The sequence below is a fragment of the Prosopis cineraria genome, unplaced genomic scaffold, assembly GCF_029017545.1.
Source record: "Prosopis cineraria cultivar Desert tree isolate PC_DT_omini unplaced genomic scaffold, ASM2901754v1 PC1809, whole genome shotgun sequence".
NCBI classification, from domain to species: Eukaryota; Viridiplantae; Streptophyta; class Magnoliopsida; order Fabales; family Fabaceae; genus Prosopis; species Prosopis cineraria.
Window position 1 is genome coordinate 866 of NW_026557134.1, and position 21,317 is coordinate 22,182.

The following is a 21,317-nucleotide window of genomic DNA, read 5'->3' on the forward strand; positions in this document are numbered from 1 at the left end:
GCATGAAACTTTAAATTTGTGTGAATTTTTCATATACCACAACCCTAAAAGATGAACTTAAAGGATTTTGCAAGATTCCTTTGAAACACTTCGAAGTCATTGAATTGAGAGAATAACGTGCACTTCAAGAAATAAAAAGTAAATTATAAAAAATTTTTCTTTAATTTTATGAAAATTTCATAGGTCTCTTCATAGATCTATCGGAAGTATATAATTTTTTCTTTTACTTGAAGGTCAATATGAACAATTTTATTCTAAAATTTTACAACTATTCTTTTGTAAAGAAACAAATTTCTTTCAAAACAGATGATGGGTAAATCTCCTTTCAATTATTATATACCATAATATAAAGCATTGGAAACAGCATTGTTATAAGTTGTGAAAAACATAACTTTTTTTAAAGCAGAAAGCGAGCTTTGCTTGCTGCAAGGAATATCTTCCTCAAAATAAAGAATAAAAAAATAGACTTCTTTTAACTAAATTATGACATACATAAAAATTGAGATTTGAACTCTCAATGACTTATTTAGTGAATAGAATCCTTATTACTTATGTCACTTTAATTTGTTAAATAAGATGTCTTATTCTACAATTGCATACACTATCTTCCTTGTTCTCCTTTGTTGTTTGCTTGTTTGCTCTTTTTTTTTTTTTTGGTGCTGGGGTTATTTGTGTAAGGTGGGTTGATATCCAAACATAATTATCCTGGTTCACAAAATATAGATATTCACTGGAGACACCACAAAGTGGCATGTGAGGGAGACGTTGACGTGCATAGGTCGTACCAAAAACCGCGTAACACACAAGATCTGCCATTACGTAATAGCTTGTGGGCTGTGGTGCTGCCAATTCAATTTTGTCACTCACGTCTTTTGCTTTCCTCTTTCCTTGCTTCCGGCTTCAATTATGGCATGAAGGCATGAACTCTCTACTCCGTGTGGTCCCCCCACTTTTCATTTATTTATTTTTTTTTATAGGCATTTATTTATCTTTTTATTAGGTCCTCGCCCTCTAATTGCAACTACAAGCCACCAATCATGCTCCAGTATCATTATTAAAAAAAATCTCACTCGAAACTCTTATCCTCCCTAACTCTCCCTTTTATATCCATTCATTTTGGAACAATTGCTTCCCTGTTCATATGATCCCACTCATCAATCATCACCATTCCCCTCTGTGCACGTGAATGCACGTCTCAAGAATTAGGCATCAAAGTCTACTAAATTTGAGCATTGTCAGATTTAATTAAGTCATCTCTTCATTTTTTTTTTTTGGTATTTCAAGACTATAAACATCATTTATTTTTTAAGACTTTTATGTGACTAATAATAATACTAACCTGTTTGAGAACTAATATCCTTCAGGACTTCATTCAACAACATCATCTTTTAGCAATTAAAAACTCCACGAGAGTAGTCTTTTTTATGACACTAACAATGAAATATTTTAGAATATAATCAAGTACTCTAAACAATCATAGCTCATTCCATTAATATCAACCTCTGTTAACACACTGTAAATATATTTTTTTGGTCGAGAGAATTCAAGACTTCAATTTGGGTCTCAATAATACTGAAATTAGGACAAGTTTTGCGATTTGAAATATCACCAAATTTTTGGAGGATATTAGTAAAGTTGTGGTGGTCAGCTTTACCTACACCCAATGCTTTCCTGGGGGTCTTAGGGAATGAGGGTCTCTCTCTTTTTTTCTTCCCTTTTTTTTATTTTTTTATTTCCATCATTTAAATTTTTTTATTAAATAATTTTTTTAAATAAAAAAATTAATGATAATGAAAGGATAAAGGAAATGGAGGAAAATAAAGAAAAAAAAAAATGAAAAGACCCCACCTTCGGGTCTTAGGAGGGTAGAGGAGAGGACTATTTATTTTGATTGTTTACGTGTCCGATATTTATTGTTTACCAGTTCCCCCCTTGAATTCTTTAAATCCCAATTTGCTCCTTGCCTGACACGGCCTTTAACTTCCAAAACCGTTATAGGAAGAAGACGCGTGAAGTGAGGGTGAAGGCTATTGCTCTGTCTCTCTGTTCCCTTCCCTTCCAATGGACGACGAAACGCGTCGGATCTTCAACAGTTCGACATTAACGGCGACGGTAAGATCTCCAGCTCTGAGCTCAAGAGATGCTGCATACACTCGACTCCAAAACGACGTCGAAAGAGATCAAGCGCATCATGGCCGAGCTCGACAAGAACGCGGCGACGGCTACATTGATCTCAACGAGTTCGCCGACTTCCATCGTTCTGGAGGAGAAAAGCTCGCCGACTCGAGGGAGCTCCGTGACGCCTTTGATCTGTACGATTTGGACAAGAACGGACTGATCTCGGTCTCTGAGTGCATGCGGTGCTGCGCAAGTTAGGCGAGAAGAGATCCTTGAGCGACTGCCGGAAAATTATCAGTTCAGTCGACACCGACGGCGATGGCAACGTCAATTTCGAGGAGTTCAAGAGGATGATGACTCGCGCCTAGAACCAAATATGCCTCGAATTGAACGGTAGGTGAATATGCTTGAAGGATGATTGCGGAGACTATCTGCAGTATTTACATGCAATTGCAACATTATGGATTGTATTCTCTGCAATCGTTTCGTGTGTTGATTAATGTTCTACTATTAGCGAATGATCAATTAATTGTATGCAAAACTTTCTTTAACGTCACTGATCATATGCAATATCTCGTCGTCTTGTATAATTTTATATCTTCCATTGCTGTTAACCATTTTCGTATTTCCTTATAAGTCTGAAGTCACTACGCTACGAGATTGGATTAATAAAAAGGACCACATAAGATACACCAACAAAATCATGCGGTACTGATTTTTTTTTTTTTTTGGGAGCATAAATCAGTTTAATTGAATTTTAAACTTTGGAGTAAGAATAAATTATTTTAGAAATTATGAATGACGATGCTATTTTTTTGTTTTAATACTAAAAGAATAAAATAAATATTTTTCTAAACAACGCAAGAACAACACAAGTTAAAATCTATTGAGCTAGCTAGTAAGAAAGATTTGAGATTTTACACGGACTCTATCGAATAAAAAATAGTATTCAATAAAAACAACTATAAATATTTATTAATAATGCGCCTATGTGTGTTTATTCACAATTAGTATCGTGTAAGACCTGTTTTTTAAAAAATTTAAAAAAGTAGTGTAAGACCAAATGCAAGAAATTTGTGGTGCAGTCACAAGTCATAACCACAACGAACATCAAAAGAGTCTTCATTAATTCAGGAGGAAAGCGAACTGTAATTATGAACAAAAATAAAACAATTGAATGAGTCACACGAGCTTTCACGAAGAACAGGGAGAAATAGCATCCTAGTATGGTCAAAGAATTCTCAAATCCTGGAGTCCCCAGTGATTTCCAAGTCACCAAACACGGGCACAATTGAAAGTGCCCCATCATATGATTTCTATGGACCATTCATTCTCATCAACTAACCTATGAAATTAGTAATATTTTGACCAGAACGCTATATCAGTCAGTGTGCTTTAAGCTCCTATAATGCTCTTAATCATGCAGTACTGACTAAGTCTCAACTCGTGTCCATGTGTTCCTCATCTTGAATTTGGCCTTAACTAGTAGTCTCACTATCTTTCTCACTTTTCGAAGCAGCGGTTTCTTCAGTAGCCTGAGTGATAACTTCAGTTTCCGGCCTGCCCGGCAATGTTTTCTTCACCAGCCCTACTATTTCTTCAATCTCCTTATCTGGTAAACGATCCTCGCACTTCTCTATAATCTGTGTGATAAAAGGAAACAGATTGATTACAACTAAGCAAAGGCTACGGATATCATCCCATTTTGGAGTTTATAAAGAATTCAGAATTGCTTAAATAGTCTTTAGAAGGTGATGATTTATCTTGATTCTTGTGAGGATCCAGAAGCAAGAACAAGATTCTAAGTATAGAATTATTAAATTATCGTCAATCATAGAATGCCACAGTAATTTTTAATATAATAAATAATTCATGCACAAGTGTTTTTGTTATAAACAGTAGATAACACGTCAGTCCTACCAAGTCATTAATTGTTCAGAATGGCCCAAACTTACATATCCCGTTTGGTTGTCCCCTCTCTCATACAAAAATATGATACGCAATATCTATTAAATTCATTCACATAATCTAATTCCTAATACTACCTCCGGGCCTATTTATAAGAAAAACACATGATAGTTATAATTAAACTATGATAATGTGTTTATTATAAATAGACCCAGAGGTATTGATTAATTTTTTTTTTTGTATTGCTCTTATGTAGGAACACAAAGGACGTCTCTTATTCACAACTAAAGATTTTCATTCTATTCTAATTCTTGACGTCTTTAGCTATGTTCGGTTTCCTATTCGCCAGACCCAAACTCACATTAGAACCAAATCAATCATAAACTTGTTTGTTTGATTTCCCTAAACCCACGTTCAAGGAAAAGCAAATCTACTAAACTCAGATTTGAGCAAAAGCAACCATGATCCTTCTTCTTTGTTCTGCAGTTGAGTCAAGCCGCTATTTTACAAATTCTAATCCAAACACACACTTTGAGGTTTGAACTTTGAACCCTCTTTGTCGTTGATAAAACCTGGGATCTATGCAAAACCATGAGATTGGCAACAGAAGCTAGAGAACAATGTGGAAACCAGCAAAAAGTGTTCGTTCTTATATATAATTAGAAACCTCATACGACAATAAATTACAATTCACAATATATGGTTTAAGAAAACACTATCTTGGACTTGCAAATCGAAGGACCAGAAATGGGCAACAGGATTGACTATAGAACAAAATATAACCACATCAACTAATTCTGCTGCCAACTAATTGATTCAAAGAGCAATTAGTTTCTATTTCTACCAATAACTTCAAGTTCAACTAACAAAAATTGGCACCTTTATATCGCCACAAGCAAATGAGTAATAACAGTGATAAGTCGAATTCCAACAAATTTAGCCAACTTACCAAGATGATGGAACAAAAACTGAAGCATTTAACGGTTTTATTGTACCTTAGGTCATCTTTAGTCATTCTTAGATTATGCTTACTAGTCTTTGCTTTCAATGTCATGAATTTAATTCTCCTCTTTAAAAACAAAATAAAAACCAATGTCTAAGCTTCCAACTGAGACAACATCTCAGAACTTCCCGAAAGATGATTCATCAATTGATGAAGAAAGCTAAGTGGTAACAAAGTCTCAGAAACAGTACTGATTATAAATTTAAGACATTGGATGTTGATCCGAAGACAAGTAATTACCCTTTGCTTGTTAAACTTGCAGGCATGATGGTCCAAACTTGTTGATCCTCCTCCAAACGTTTCTTACTGATTTCCAGTTTGATATGATTTAGAGACCAGTAGCTTTTTTTTTTTTTTAATATTTTGCGGTTATAAAAATGCAAGCTCTATATGATAATCTATGCTAATCAGCCTAATAAATGTGTTGCATATACCTTTAAACCCTGTACTTCAAAGCTAAAGCCAGTAAACAACTTAACCCTCTGCATCTACTAAGTAGACAATTTTACAGCCTTAGGTTCAAACCAATACCATAAAAATGGTGTGAACAGTCAAAAAAAATTGCAGAGCCGAGATAACTTGGAAAATTGATGTCATAGCAAACCTAGTACTTGCAGGAAAAACCTCACCGGCAGCAGTTGGCCTAATGTTTTATATATTTAGAACCTCAGCCTTTGCAAGGTCACGCCTTTTGCATTTTTCCAAGAACTCATTGACATTCTCTCTAGTTTGATCACAAGCAGCAGTATCGACCAGACAATCATAGATCTGTTAGATCAGCATAACAGTCATCAAACTTTAGGGTCTGCAAGTATTATTAAAAGAAAATATGAATAGAGATTTCTCTTCAACCTTGTACTCAGAGTGCTACTTAGCAAGAACCCTTGTTGGATCTTTTGATGCTCCTTTAGCTCGTAAAAAGTCAACGACCTCAAAATTTGTAAGAGCACCAGCATTGGCCTCTAGACTGCGACAAATAATTAAACTGTTTTATCTCAAGCTGAGAAAAATTCAAAAAAAAAAAAAAACTGATAAGAAGGTAGATTAATAGGAAGAACATAAATTTTCATCTGCAAGGAATTGGATATAGAGAGGAACGTGGAAGCAAGTGCAGGAAGAAAGCCTCTCCACCAACAATAAAGGCTCTACACAATTTCCTGTACTTGGGAGTCAAGATTGGGGAAATTGGACTGTGAATTCTACAAAGTAATGTGATGGTGCAGAAGATCATGGCAGCAGGAAAGTGTAGCTACACCAACTGATCTCCTTCACGCACTGAAATTATATCTCTGCAATCTTTTAGGCAGCACGATTAAGATTTAAACCAGCAATTAGCACGTTCGAAAGAATTAAAAAAAAATGCTGCATTAAGTTGGAAAAAGGCTTTTCTAGTCTATTTGCCTCTTCATGAGAACTGATCATGGGTACGGCTCGTTTAAAAACAGGCCTGGCCAATGAAAACAAAAGGCCTGGTCCACCAAATGAAGCAGCAATATACTAATTACTATATTTTATTTTTCAATTCGTGATTCAAGTAGCATCAAATATCAAACATGATAATATTCATACCCAATAATATCACATAATGATTGATAAAATTATGCATTAATGAGTTACTATCCTTAAACCCAGCATAAATTTGAACTCCATAAACATTTTCATAAGCACAAATGTATACTGCATAAACATAAACAATATTCCCTTGTAAAAGGGTATATGACTCAAACAACATGATCCTACCATTGACCAGGACTCTTTTGACCAGCATATCTGTATGAAACCACCTAAGGATGCTTTGGAGACAAGGGGCACAAACACACCATGCATGCAAGCATGCGTGCTCATGCACACATGCATAGGCGGACCTATAGTACCGAAATCTTTGAAATATGCATAGTTGATATAATGTCCTTTTATTTTTTGTTCCAGATACTTTGACACAAGTCGAGCCAAGTCATTCACAAGATCATACATCGCAAGTACCTTGAGAATTTCCAAATTTGATGATAATATAAAGAGATTAATAAACAGAACAACAAAACACAACAAATCCAACATTGAAAAAAAAAATCTAAATCATACAAGTCGCTAGTAATCAAAATGAAAAGGGAAGAAGTATAATAGGCAATTACACACCATTCAAGCGAAAACTAGTTCAAAAAAATAAACTCAATATGTAAATATTCCCAAATCCAAAGGTGTCAGTACTCAACGATTACACGACCGGATTCAAAGCCAAATTAACATGAAAGGTTTAAAACAAAGCAAGAACGGCGGAAACAGATGACTCTGGGAAAAATTCAAATCTAGATTCAAAACACCAGATAGAACAAATCAATCTCACCGGATTTTGGGAGTAGAAAAGGCCCTAGAGTTCGAACCTTCTTCACTGCTTGCCCGAGAACAACCTTGCAGGGCTGACAAAGGTGGACGGCGTCCGACGGAGCATAGGATGCTTGTTCGTCGACTAAGAGAACTGGACCCGCTAGTCATGAACAAGGGTTTTATCGGGTTTATACTTAATTGGCATTTTTGGAAGAATTTGGTACGGGCCAAAAATTAATTACTCTAAATAATAAAATTTATTTTATAAATTTATACCCAACTCTCCTATCTTAAATAATCAAAATATTAAAAATCAGATCAGTTATTCCATCCGCTAAAGTTAAAAATTTAATTGGGAGTCAAATCAGAATTAAATCTAACATAATAAAATAATATAATTTAAATAAATATTTATTAATTATTAATATATTTATTTATATTCAACACTTAACATCTTATATAATATATAAAAATAATTTTAATAATAATTAAAAAATTAACATAATAGTAAAATCAAAGTGACAAAAAATAATAATAATAAGATATAAATATAAAATTAAAAAGAAATAAAAATAAAAAATTTAAACGTTAAAAATAGCATAAATATATAAAAATATGTAAGTTCAATTAATAAGAAATTAAAATATGTCAGGTATGTGAGTATTGAGTAGTGACAAGCGGAGCAAACGTCAATCGGTCAGTCAGAAAAAAGAGAAAGCATATATGGGTGGTTGGGATGTTTTGACTACAAAACTAACACCTCGTTTGAATAAAAAATATTTAATGAAACTGTTGTATTTATGGTTCGAAATTTGAATACCATTATTCCATTAACCATTTCATTTCCTTCTTCAATTCTTCATCTTTCCTTTGGTTCAGCCTCTCTTCCTCCCGCGAGAACAGCCCCACCAACACGAGACAATGACTATGGCGAGTGACAGACAACAGCGATAAAGTTAGTGGTGAAGCAAAGTTGCCAATGAAACCCATGGAGGGCCGAGAAGGTCAAAGACGAGACTCATAAACGACAAACACACAAAGTTCACAGACGAAAAGGTCGAAGGTCTATTCTTCTCTTTTTGATCAAACCATCGGTAAGAGATCAAAGCCAAGAAGCGACTGGTGAGAGGCTTTTACATTTTTTTTTCCTTATTTTCATGTAACTTGCTCAACCTGACTCGTGGGGTTGAACGGATTAATCTTGAGTTGCCTGGAATAACCTAAGTTGATTAATACTCAAATAAAGTGCAAAATCAAATCAAACGCACTGTCAGTTCACTCGGCCAGTTCAGTTCAATTTTACAAACCATGTAAATAGTATCAAACTTTTGGGTATACTAAATATACTTTTAATTTTTTTTTATTTTTTACATTCTCATTTTTCTAATTTCTCATACACTTTTTTTTTTCAAGTAATTGAAACGAATCTTAACCTTGCATCATGTTAAATAGAATTAGAAGAAATGAAATTAACTAAAAAAATAAAATTGATAAAAACCATATATTAACACACAATCTTACCTTATATTAACATAATATATATATATATATATATATATATTTTGCATTCACACACACATGTATGAACGGTGAAGATAATAATTAAAAATACATAAAAATTATGAAATGATAAAATAACTATTATTTTACAAATTTGTATATCATATATGCACACACAAAATTAATAATAACTATTTATTAATTATTAAATTATATTAAATCAATTTTATATTAAATTAAAATTTATATTAACATAAATAAAATTAAATTTGAAACTAGAAAAGAAAAAAATGAAATACCAATTGTTATAAATTTAAAAGATTACTTGTTACACATTAAGAATACCTCTTGTAACATTTAAACTCCACCTCTATTTTAATATAATAAGAAATGCTTCATATTTACAAATAGGCTAAATGACAATATCAACGCTAAACTATAGATTCAAAAGTAATTTAAACCTTAAAATTATATTTAGTATATTTTAAATTTTAAATAATTAAATATGTGATAATATAACCCCCACATCTATTTCAAACTAACTTCATCACTTTATGCATATTGGCCCATCATTTCCTTTTCTTGTTTACTTTCTTTCTCTTCGCGTCCCTCTCTGAATTCTTGTCCCTTTTCCTCTCCCTCTCTCTCCTCGTCTCTTTATACTTTTTCCATGATGCCGTGTACAACCTCTAAAGGACAAGCTTGTTTCCCTCATCATCCTCCCCTTCTATGAAAACAACCAATCACATGGTAGTCTTATGATTGTCACCATCCGTGACCTCAACTGGAACTTCCAAACTGCATGCCATGCACGATAGGCGTCCTTGTGAATCAGTTCTCACAGCTGAGCATCAGCACATTGATGGAGCTCACTTTCAATGTTCATTGCAAGTATATGCCTAGCATCTCATATTAGCGAGCTCTAAATGATTGCCCACACAATGTTTCCATTACACTGTGAGGCCATAAGTGAAGAGCTGGGTGCTACTATTGCTAAAGGAGGCAGTAGTAAGCTCAAAATTGTCGAGGTGGCTAAGGAAGATGGGAGTGGACATGGCGTAATTGATGATGTAAACAAAGACAGATGGGAATGGTGAGGTAAAAGAGAGACCGAACAAACCAACTTGGCCTTTTGATGTGTGAGTGGGATCTACCAATGGTGCCTGTGATTCAAGTAGTTGTGAAGAGGATATGAGAGAGAGAAAGGGTAGAGGAGAGAAGGAGAGAGGAAATGGGAGTAGAGCTGATAATTCAAGCTAGCTTAAATTTGTCGAAAAAAAGTTAGGACTGTGTTTGATTATACAAGCTTTTTTAAAATTGTAAGATACTTTAAACTCAATTTAAATAAGCTCGACTACCAAAATTATTGGCTCTATATGTATGTAAAGCTGATGATTCAAGCCAAGCCTGTGGCTATCTTGAACTTGCCCAAAAAAGTTAGGGCTGGCTTGAGTTATGAGTTTTTTCAAAAAAGCAGGACACTTTAAGTTTAATTTGAATAAGTCTAAACCAAATTAAACATGACCTCTTGAATTACCAACTTTAGATGGGGTAGTCTGTGTGTGAGTGAGTGAGTGAGTGAGAGAGAGAGTAGAGAAGGAGAAAGAGAGTAAATGGTCCAAACCACTTATCTTGCAAATTTAGGCCCACTACTCAAAGTATGGCAATTTACTCCAACATAATGCTAGTGGTAAAATTACTCTAAATTTAATTGTTTAGGACTTAAAGTGTACTAAAGATGAGTTTAGGGTTCAAATTGTCCCTAAACTTATAGTTTAGGGTCTAAATTATCATTTAACCCTTTACAAATTTATATATTATTAACCTTGTTAAAATAATTTCAACAAGAAAATTAACCCAACTAATTTAATTTTTTCTAAATCCGTTGTTGTACACATGTAACTAGAGTAAAATATATAAAATGCTAAACTTTTCAGATATGAAAATGCATCCCACTCAATTTGCTAGACTTGGATTATGATTTATAATTTCAATGCAAATGATAATTAAATTTTTTGGGATATATGAACAGTGAGAAAATTAAAACATATTTGATTAAATATGGTGGTGGTTTGATGAAGAAAACAGTAAGGGGATGATTCATTAGAAAATTAAAACATATTTCATTAAATAGAGTTGTTAGGAGTGTCCGTGGATCATTAATGATGGTTAAATAACTCCTTAATGATAATGTGGGACAATGGAGCCTAGTAAACTCATTGAATATGTGGGTAGTGAATTTATGGGATTGGTAGAATAAAGAAATGTGGAATTAGCGTAATAAATTCTTAAGATTGAGATTATAATGATATTCTTGTAATATGATAATAGTGTGACTCTTTTGGCACCATTTGAGCTTCAAAGAAGCTTTGGAAGTGCTTGTGTGAGGAGTAAACTTTTAATCTCTCAAAGGTTTGAGATAACCAAGGAAAACCTATTTTTGTATAATTGTATATTAATTAGGTAGTTATTGAACTTTATATTTTGAACTTAGTCATGTGTTAATGTTATTTGATGCAAATTGAAAATGTGATGAGTTTGTGAATGAATTGTGGAAATAAAACCTCATGTATGATGCATACTGAAATTTAAGATTTTGATGAATGGTATGTCATTGTAAAATTAAGAATAATGTGCTATTTTGATGCGTGAAGTGCGATGATCAAGTGAGTGAGAATATATGTATAAATTGTGTTAAAATGACCACTAGTGTCAAGATATGTATAATAGTGTTAACATAGCATAAAGTGTCAAGTTATATATAGCATGATTATTGGCAGGAGATCGCCTAGGGAGAGGAGTAGTTGATTTAAACTCATATGGTATTGACAGTGACCATTGGAATTGGGAACTCGCCTTGGCACCAACTGTTAAAATAGGAAGGTAGCTCATGTTCTATGATTAACTTAGGACTGTCTCACTTATTCTATGAGGGACCCAAACTTAACTGGTCTCTATTGGTTCATGAGGAGGCTAAATTAAGGGTACAACATCTTATGGTTATTGTATCGGGAGAAATTATGTTACACAAGTGAGTGAGTTAACCTTGTCCCGATAGCTCTTTATAAGTAGAAGGCTGGGTTAGTTCGTGAAGGACATAGCTATGTGATAGCCATTGATTTCATGTCGGAGATAACAAGAGGATATAAGGTTAGAATTTGATCATACATTTAGAATTCGACCACGTGATTGTTATTATTATAGTCTTACATGTGTTAGGAGCCCATGATTGGTATTATTGCTACCCTATGAAGTGCATTATCATTCAATATGGGTATTTATGCCTTTGGGCCTGATCACATGGTTGTTGGTAATGTGAATTACGGCCAAATTCATCATATGTGTTGTAATTATGTGTTTTTACCCATTTGCATCTGTTTTCAATTAATATGCAACTGTATAGATTAGGTAAAACTTTCTTACTGAATAATTGTATTCATCCCTCAATTCTCAATATTTTTAGGATTTAGCTCATCGAATCCAATTAGGGGAAAGCATATTGAGACATAGGATTGTGGTGAAAATCCTATTTTTATTACTTTTTACTTTGTCTATGTGTATTTATGTTGTTAAATTGCCGATTAGGTCATGTGCCATTGATTTTGAATTACTTGCACTATATATTATGCCATACTTGTATTTTGTACCTTAGGTTAGTGTGTTTTAGTTGTAAATCCTTGAGTAGGGTCAAAATACTTGTACAAGTAGAAACATGTATATTTTAATTGATTTGAAATGAAAATGAATGGTTTGTGCAAAATTTCTCCCCCTTGAATTTTTATGAAAAATTTGGGTTAATTGGTGATTTTGTTATACATTTTTTGGCCGATTGTGGTGTCTTGCACTAGTCCTTTAATGTCCATTGAGTGTGATCGGATGGTCAGTGTAGGCTTTTAACACTTGTGTGTGAGTTAGGATACCATTGTTGTGAGTTTTACGTGAAAAAGTGATAAAATGAGTTTTGATGTCTAACTCTTTTGTAAAAAATAAATTTGAGTGTCAAACTTGTGCCATTGGTTAGAATTAGAAGAAAGCTTCTTGTCTCATATGAAGATTTGAGACGTCTCAGAAGTTTGCTCCCATTGCTATCAAATAACAGCAATTGTTTGTTATTAAATTGCTTGCAATGCACTATAGCGTATGGCACAGAGACGAGTGAGCCATAACACGTTGACCCTTAGCTGAGGTACATATCACGTTTTCTACACAAATTTTAGCTTTGAGTTTTAAAATAAGTGTTTTGGGTCTTAATTGATTTTTTTAGCTTTCGTATTGTTTTAAAACTCTGATTTGAATATAATAAGTGTTTGATAGAGATTGAAATGCTAAATTTTGAGATCCTATTATAAATGTTTTAAGAATTGTTCTCCTAATTGTGAATATATGAAAACTTGATAATTTATATTTGGATAGACCCATGATTATCTCGATTTTAAAGTTATTAGTAATCATCAGAGAAGTATATTATATTAGACATGTGATTAAATGAAAATGTGCAAGCTGAAGTCACAAGTAAGTAGTTTTCTTTCCCAAAATTCAATAACAAATTCGTTTGTTTGACGTGAACTAACGCGGCTACATTTATTTTAAAGTGCTTTAGGATTTTCTTGGGATGGTGCATTTTGGAACTTCCAGAGTCAAGGAATGTACATATTCTAATAGGATCCATTTTCACCTTGACTTTCTTGGAGAAATCAAATTTTGAAATCTTTATCATTCATGGCTTTGCGTGTGGCCTTCGTGGATGAACTGTGAGACTGAGTACTACTTTTCCATATACATAACTTTGTAGGATTAGGCTTTAGCTGCAAAACTCAAATGCTAAACTTTGCCCACAACTGGAAAAAGCCTTGAAAGCCTACCCTAAATTTGTCTTAATTTGAGGTAAAGGGATGGATGTTGGGATAGTGTTCATCATCCCTAAAATAATTTAAATCATTTAGATTTAATCTAGATTGTTTAAATTTTAGTGCTTTTTTTTAAATAAAAATTTGTAAAATTTTAAATAAATCTATTAATTATCAATATGTACCATTCATATTTAATCATATTGGTCCAAATTTAATAGTATTATTTTATAATTTTTATAAATTGACTATACAGATCTACTCTGTGCTATTTAAATTTAAAATTTTTAATTTATTATACTATCTAATTCAAAACAGTCCAGGGTAAACTTATATAGTAGATTTATAAAAATTGTAAAAAAAAAGTAATATTAAATTTGAATCAACCTAATTAAATATGAACTGTACCTATTGATAATTAATATATTTATTAAATTTTTATAATTTTTTATTTTTAAAAAAGTATTTAAATTTAAACTATTCAAATTAAATCTAGATGGTCCAAATTATTTTAAGGGTGAAGTACCTGATGAGCACTGGATGTGCTCCCATGGATGTTTGTACAAATTAATGTGATCAACCAATAAAGATTTTCCAATTGCATAAGCACACCATAATGGGTGTCATGTCTGTGTCGAACACATATCTAACAAGGACACACATCTTGAATGCGGATGAGGCATGTCTACTTTTTTTGTCAACACTCAAACTAACATATGATATCATCATTCATTGTACTTAGCATGGTAATGCAAGTGACGCTGTTCTTTTTCTTTTAGGAACATAGACTTCTTGTTCCCTTCAATTCCCAAATTCTAGTTTTGGGATCACAGCTATCAGGACATCTAAGATGTCTTGTTCTCACAGAACATAAAATATTTTATGATACCATGTATCGTAGTTATTTTTTTTGAACTTATCACCCTTGTTAAATACAACATTTATGGACTTGCTTGTCAATTAATTCACAATACAATTACATAGACAATTATGCATACTTACTTTAGTATACAATATTTCAACTTACTCAAGTTAGATTCTTGGCCAATTAGATTATAGGGTTTACTAGATTTATGTTTAGGAGACAACTAGGTTGACTCCCATTGCAATCTTTTTAGCTAAATTACATCCCCTTTAGTTAGAATCTTTATTGAATTTATGTCCCTTATGTTCTCCTATATAAGACGTTCTAAAGGAATTCTCATTCAAATAAAACACTTTAAGTAATTAAAACATTAAATAAATAACTAATATCTATAACATAAAGCAATAGAATAACAATTATCTATGAAGCTTAAAATAAATAAACAGATAACCAATATCTAAAACAATCCAGTAATAATGTGTTGACCAAATTTATGTTGGAATTTGTATAAAATTTGCCCTTGATGAGCCATCAGTTGGATGTGACATAATTCACCAATAATGTGTTGATCGAAATTTGACATTAATTTGATTAATTTTTGATTGAATTTCAGAAAGAGAAGTAATCCTCTTCAATAATGGCATTTAAATCAATTTATTCTCTCCACTATAAGGTGAATTATTATTGATTTGATTTTTCTTTTCGGAGGTGGCCTTTCTCCATGATAAATAGAGAAGTTAGCTAGAGGTAGAGAACACACCAAAACAAATAATTCTCTAATTTGTTCTCTCTCTCCCTCTCTTCGATGTATCTGTTATACACTACTCGTTTAAACTCTAATAATCTACACTAATGTAGGTAGTTGTGTATATTCTATTATGTTAGGATATGGTAAAACTCTGACTTGACTCCTCTTATTCATTTTATTATTTATTTAATATTCATTCAATCTATAACTAAAATATCGTAAAATCAAATCCTCCTACCCACCATGATCAAAACCTAAAACAGGGGGATGAGAATAGGCTTGGACTCACCCACCTAAGATGGATTAATAATATCTTATTGAGTTACTGTTGGCTGATGGCTCCATGCGCGGCCCGATCATGCTCAAAAACAGCAAAATAAGACTTGTGTACTACTTCTTAAGATTCTATTTAGCCCCTTTTTTATTTTATTAGGCTAACGTAGCTTCTTCTTCTTCTGTTTTTCTTTTTTTGGAACGGAAGACTTACGTAGCTTCTAATTTTGAGAGAACCACGGAAAAGTTTCCATAATAAAAACAGTTAGGCTTTGGCTTTCAATAGATTTTTTTAAAAAAATAAGTCAAAAATATCAATTCAAGCAATTATGAATAAGAATTTTAATTATAAATGAATAATTATATTTAAAATTTAAATATCTTATTTTTAATTAAAATTTCTTAATTTACAATCATTTGAATTGATATTAGCACATTAATTTTTTTTAAAAAAATTAACTTTTATTAATTTTTTTAATGACTTTATCATTATTCTCCCTTTAATTTTGTGACTGAATTTGGAGGTGCGACGTGGAGTCTTGGCGTGTTGAAGATTTTATTGGTAGAAGCACATGGCAACGAGGCAGTGTAGTTCCAAGACAAGCATGTTTTAGCACAGTTAATCTGCAACAAATATTAATATTAATAGTAATAGTAATTAAGCTAAGAAAGTTACCATAGTTGTAAAAGCTCTGAAAATGGTGTGCTTGTTTTATTTAGACTATTTGGTGTCCCCCTAAAATTATGAAATGGAATCGAATCTGGTGGGTGAGGCTCCTCCATAAAAGACCGTACTCTACAACTGGATGGGATGGGCCATGATCTGGTGGATTAATATGCATGATAATTCATAGCTGTGTTGACGCTTTGTTCGTATGCTTCCGAAGTGAAAGCTGGCCCGTTGACCTTTCCATTACTCATTATGGCCATCATAACTCCTGTCTCCTGACTTGACACTTAAACTTTTCCGCTAGCTTCCACGGCACATTTTTTAGGAGGGCATAAGGACAATTTTTGATTTTATAATATCATTCTCACATAAGTTAGGTCACACTAAATTTTTCCTAAACAAACCTAAATCTATATGATAAGTTAAAAATTTAAACATAATCTGAAATTTATATAAAATTTATTTTATGAATCAAATCTGAACTTACCTAAAGTCTAACATAATTTAAAAGCTTATTTAAAAATTTATTTAAAAATACGTATTTTAATATATAACGTGATTTATCAATTACAATATATAATCATTAAAAAGACTTATTAATTACAATACAATAATAAAGTAATAATATTAAAATTAGTATATAAGTTTAATATGATCAAAAATATAATTAAAAATAAAAAAATTAATTAATTAAAAATTTAATTGTAAAATTGATGTGTGTGTGACATATTATACAATATATATGTATGTAAATAGGACAGTATGTTGGATTCATAGAGTAGGTTTTGAAAAAACTAAAATTAAAGGCATAAACTTATTTAATAAATAAACTAAATTGGCTTTGAAGTGGGCTAAGACATAAGCCCTTGGCTATTCCCACACTTGCTTATCCCTCACATATTCAGAGTTTACGATTATAAGATAAAGTTTTTAAATCCTGCTTGATTGTAATTATAAGATAAAGATACTGTAGTTATTATTATTATTTTTTACCTTTATCCCTCCTTATTTGTTACACGTTGTTAGCATGTTTTTAATTTCTATACAATATTTTATTACTATTTATTAATATGATTATTAATTCAGTAAATGGTGAAATTAGAAAGCCAATATTTTTTGATAGATTTAAAGAATTAACCATCAATTCTTAAAAGTATGAAATTAGTTAACTTTATTTTAAAATCAGGATTAAAGAAAATACACACACTCTACTAGTTACTTGGACCTTACTTAATTTGAACTCGTGAATCGTGATCATTTCTTTTTGAAGATGCTTTAATATCACCAAATCAATAGGCCATTCGTGATTTTATAAGACTACTCATTATAAGGAAGGACATGAAATTATAGAAATAAAATAAAAAGCATGGTTCTTGGATATAATTTAAAATATAATGGAAAGACATAATTGCCCTTCATCAACAAGTTTTTTTTTTTTTTTGGGAGCAAACATCAACATCTTCTTCTTCTTTTTTTTGGGTTAAAAACATCAAGAAGTTGTGAGACAATCATTTGCCGCTAGCCGTCTGGTGGCAAAATAAAATAGGTGGATTTTCAAGTGAGATTAGAATTCTTCAATAGTAAAATTATATAAATTCAATAGATGCTTTGTGTCTTTTTTAATAATCTTGACTAAATTATTTAGAAAAAACTTGATGGCCAGGAAAAGAAAACCCATTCTTCACATTTACTCCTCTGTACTTTATATTTTCTCTCAACTTCTTCTTCTTCTTCACGATGCCCATTCAATATATTTTAAATTACAAATGATGAACATTATCTTTTGTTTGAATTTCCATAATAAGTGATCTTGTAAGACCCCTAACATTATGTTTGATTGGATGGAAGATTTTAATGGAAAAAAGAAAATGTAAAGGAAGGGGAGGGGATGGCTAGGGAAGAATTCCTCAAAATCTCCCAATTCCAAGGGAAGGGTTGAGAAAAAAGGAGATGGTTCCCTCCCATCTCCTCCAACCAAGCAGAATCTTAAATGTGATTTTGTTTGCTTTAAAATTGCTTCTGAGCACAAAAAGACATAAGTAGAGAAATAGGGACCAGACTTATAAGGACTAGAAGGATTAGAGGGATGTACTTTATTAGATATCATATTAAATAAGTATAAATATGAAAAGATTGTGCAATTTTAAAGACAACTAAAATTGAGGGTATTGATTGATTAAAAATGCCTTATACTTTTTCCATTAACAAATATAAGACATTTTTTTAGGTTTGTCTTAAAAAAATAATAGGCATTCTTAGTTGTTCAATGTGTAGTTAATAAGTTTTTTTTTCAAAAATAATTTTAAAAAATAAACCATTCAACATTTCACATTTAAGTGAGACACTCTATTAAATAATTAAGAATAAACATGAAAAGAATATAATATACTAGTTTAAAGACAATTAACTAACTTATTTAGGAGATGTAATTTGGTTAATAATGTCTTTTATTTTTTAATGAAAAGTAGTGATACTGAATGGAGGGAGTAACTAATCCTACTGTTATTATTTATTGTGGAATGGTAGTTGATATTTAAACTCGTAGAAAAATTTATATGACCTTCCAATTTTACAAATTAATCAATGATTATAATAAAGTGTTAAATAGAAATTAAAAACTTGCTAACAATTCTTGCTATAATTAAGGAGGCCACGGGTGAGGTTGGGAAAAAAAAAGTTAACTACCAAATCTTTCTCTTTTATTTAAAATCAAGTAGGGATTTAAACTTTGCTAGAGGAGCATATACGAAGGTCAAATACTTAATAGAGAAGCACATAAAGGCTTTTTTTTAATGAAAAAAAAAAAACACTGACATTTTGCAACAACCCCGCAATATATAATTCACATGAAGCCAATGATCTGCATGAAAAAAATCTTGAACCATGCTAGATGTTTTTGCAGCACAATGTTCACATGATCCCACATAAAATTAAACAAATAAAATAGCATATGATTGGCATGGGACCCATACATCCTATAATTAACCCAAATTTCATTCTAAAATGTTTCATTTTTGTCAAATTTGATATTTTAAAAGCCTAAGCTAGGAAAGATTTAGGAAATATTGAACTAAGAAATTCATAGGAAAGATTGAACATTTAGATATTCTCTGGAAAAAAAAAAAATTAGGGAGGGAGGTATTTGCATTTGCGCCAAGCCTAACAAAGTTATGCCCTTAATTTTAGCCCAACCTCAATTTGGCCTTGATGGACTAGTTTTTATTCTACATATTTTACTATATTGCATTATACTAAAAAGTTGGCGGAATATATGGAAAACAAAGTTGAAAAAATCGAGCCAAATTAAATGTATAGTACTAAAATTTGTTTTATCCTTATTAAATTAGAGTGAACTATTAATTATATTTATAATTACAGCAACTCCCGGTGAAGGGTGACATACTGACATTACAGAAGCGGAAGGGTCACACAGCAATTATTGGAATTTCACTAGTGACTCCACCAATGGTGGAGACCCTCCATTCTGAGGAAATCTTGGTCAAAAAAGTCCACCATGAAATTACCTTCTTGCCCCTCATCATCACCTCCTGCACTCTTCAGTAAATTCTCCCACCACTCTTCTTCTGCCTCGCTCTTGCCAGAATCAGCAGCAGGAGGACCTGGCTGTGCTGCAAAACTACTGCTGCTAGCACTTTCACTTGCAGAACCAAGCTCATAACTCTTGTTCCTCAACCATGGCGAATTCTCAGAGAAAGTATGTGGCCGAGGTTTTATGACTTGTACTACTTGCTGTACTTTTACTTTCGCTGTGTCCTCCGTGATGATGCTCACCTTTTCCGCTGCTTTCTTCTTCCTCTGATTTTCTTCTGTTGCTTTGCGCATTTTGGTGTGCCAGAAGTTCTTCACGTCGTTCGCTGTTCTTCCAGGTAGCCTTCCAGCTATCATCGACCATCTATATATTTACAATGTTTGATCAACATAAAGAAAAGAGCTCTTGATGAGTCTAATTAATTAATAAGTTGCATGAGAACGACGAAGATCATCACGCATGCCTGTTGCCCAGTAGTTTATGGAACCTTCGAATCATATCAGCCTCGTCTTCAGTGAAGCTTCCTCGGTTGATGTTGGGTTTCAGATAATTCAACCATCTCATTCTGCAGCTCTTCCTGCATCTCTTCAAACCTGCAATCATATAATAAAATGCACAACATATTTATATCTTAAGCGCTCTCGCTGTGTGTGTGTGTGTGTGTGTTTTAAGGTTGTTCTTGCTCATATTATAGAGAGTGTGTGTGTGTACCAGCTCTTTGAGGAATCAGATTCCAGTTTCCCTCGCCATACTTTCGAACGCATGTTCTGAGAAGATTGTCTTCCTCTTGGGTCCATGCACCTTTCCTCAACTCTGATTTGATCTTCTCCATTAATTTGAAAGCTTATACTAAATGTACTCATAAATCTCTCTCTCACACACGTATATAAGCTTATCCTATCCTCAGTAATTAATCAACTATTTAGTTGTGACTCGTGAGATGTGTACTCTCTTGACTTTTGATGTTCAAGCTACCGTAGGTGCTGAGTATATGTATAATATACTGGGAGAATGATAGTCAATAGGTCCTCAAAGAGAGAATTATTATTCACAATAATCACTACTATAAAAAAAAAAGATTTTCACATCTCTTTTTTAGAACATTTCATGTCCCTATCATGGAGGACGTAGATTTGGACGACATAAAAAATTAACTTATTCACATCACTTTTATGAGGGACGTGGAAGAATGTGGTTTCTTGACAATAAAAAAAGGTATGTGGTCTCTCTTGAAATAAATATTAAAATACTTTAAATTTAAATCTTTGTCATTATCATTTCATCATTACAGCTAGCTATAAATTTCACAGACCTAAAAATAAAATAAAAGAAAAATAAAATCATATCAAAATTGATGAAGTAACCAAAGATAACGGAGAAGGTTCAAGCAGATGTCAAAAATATCTACAAAGAAAAAGAGCTTGTAGGTGAAAGTGACACTAACCAAATATTGCTCGCCTAGGGAAAAGAGGAGGAGGAGCTGTGGATCTCGGCCGTGGGTCCCGTGGGT

The 21,317-nt window shown here is 32.4% G+C and overlaps 1 protein-coding gene and 1 pseudogene across 1 annotated transcript; one reads left to right on the forward strand and one right to left on the reverse strand.

The window, feature by feature from the left end:
• Positions 1 to 2,061: 2,061 nt before the first annotated feature.
• LOC129300919 (probable calcium-binding protein CML27) lies at positions 2,062 to 2,819 on the forward strand (annotated as a pseudogene).
• Positions 2,820 to 19,707: 16,888 nt separating this feature from the next.
• Positions 19,708 to 20,639, reverse strand: LOC129300920 (transcription factor MYB114-like). The gene is made up of 3 exons (XM_054939521.1): positions 20,519 to 20,639; positions 20,271 to 20,400; positions 19,708 to 20,170 (listed from the first exon to the last, which is right to left on the reverse strand). Exons 1-3 carry the CDS (start codon positions 20,637 to 20,639, stop codon positions 19,708 to 19,710), a joined length of 714 nt encoding a protein of 237 aa, XP_054795496.1.
• Positions 20,640 to 21,317: the final 678 nt, after the last annotated feature.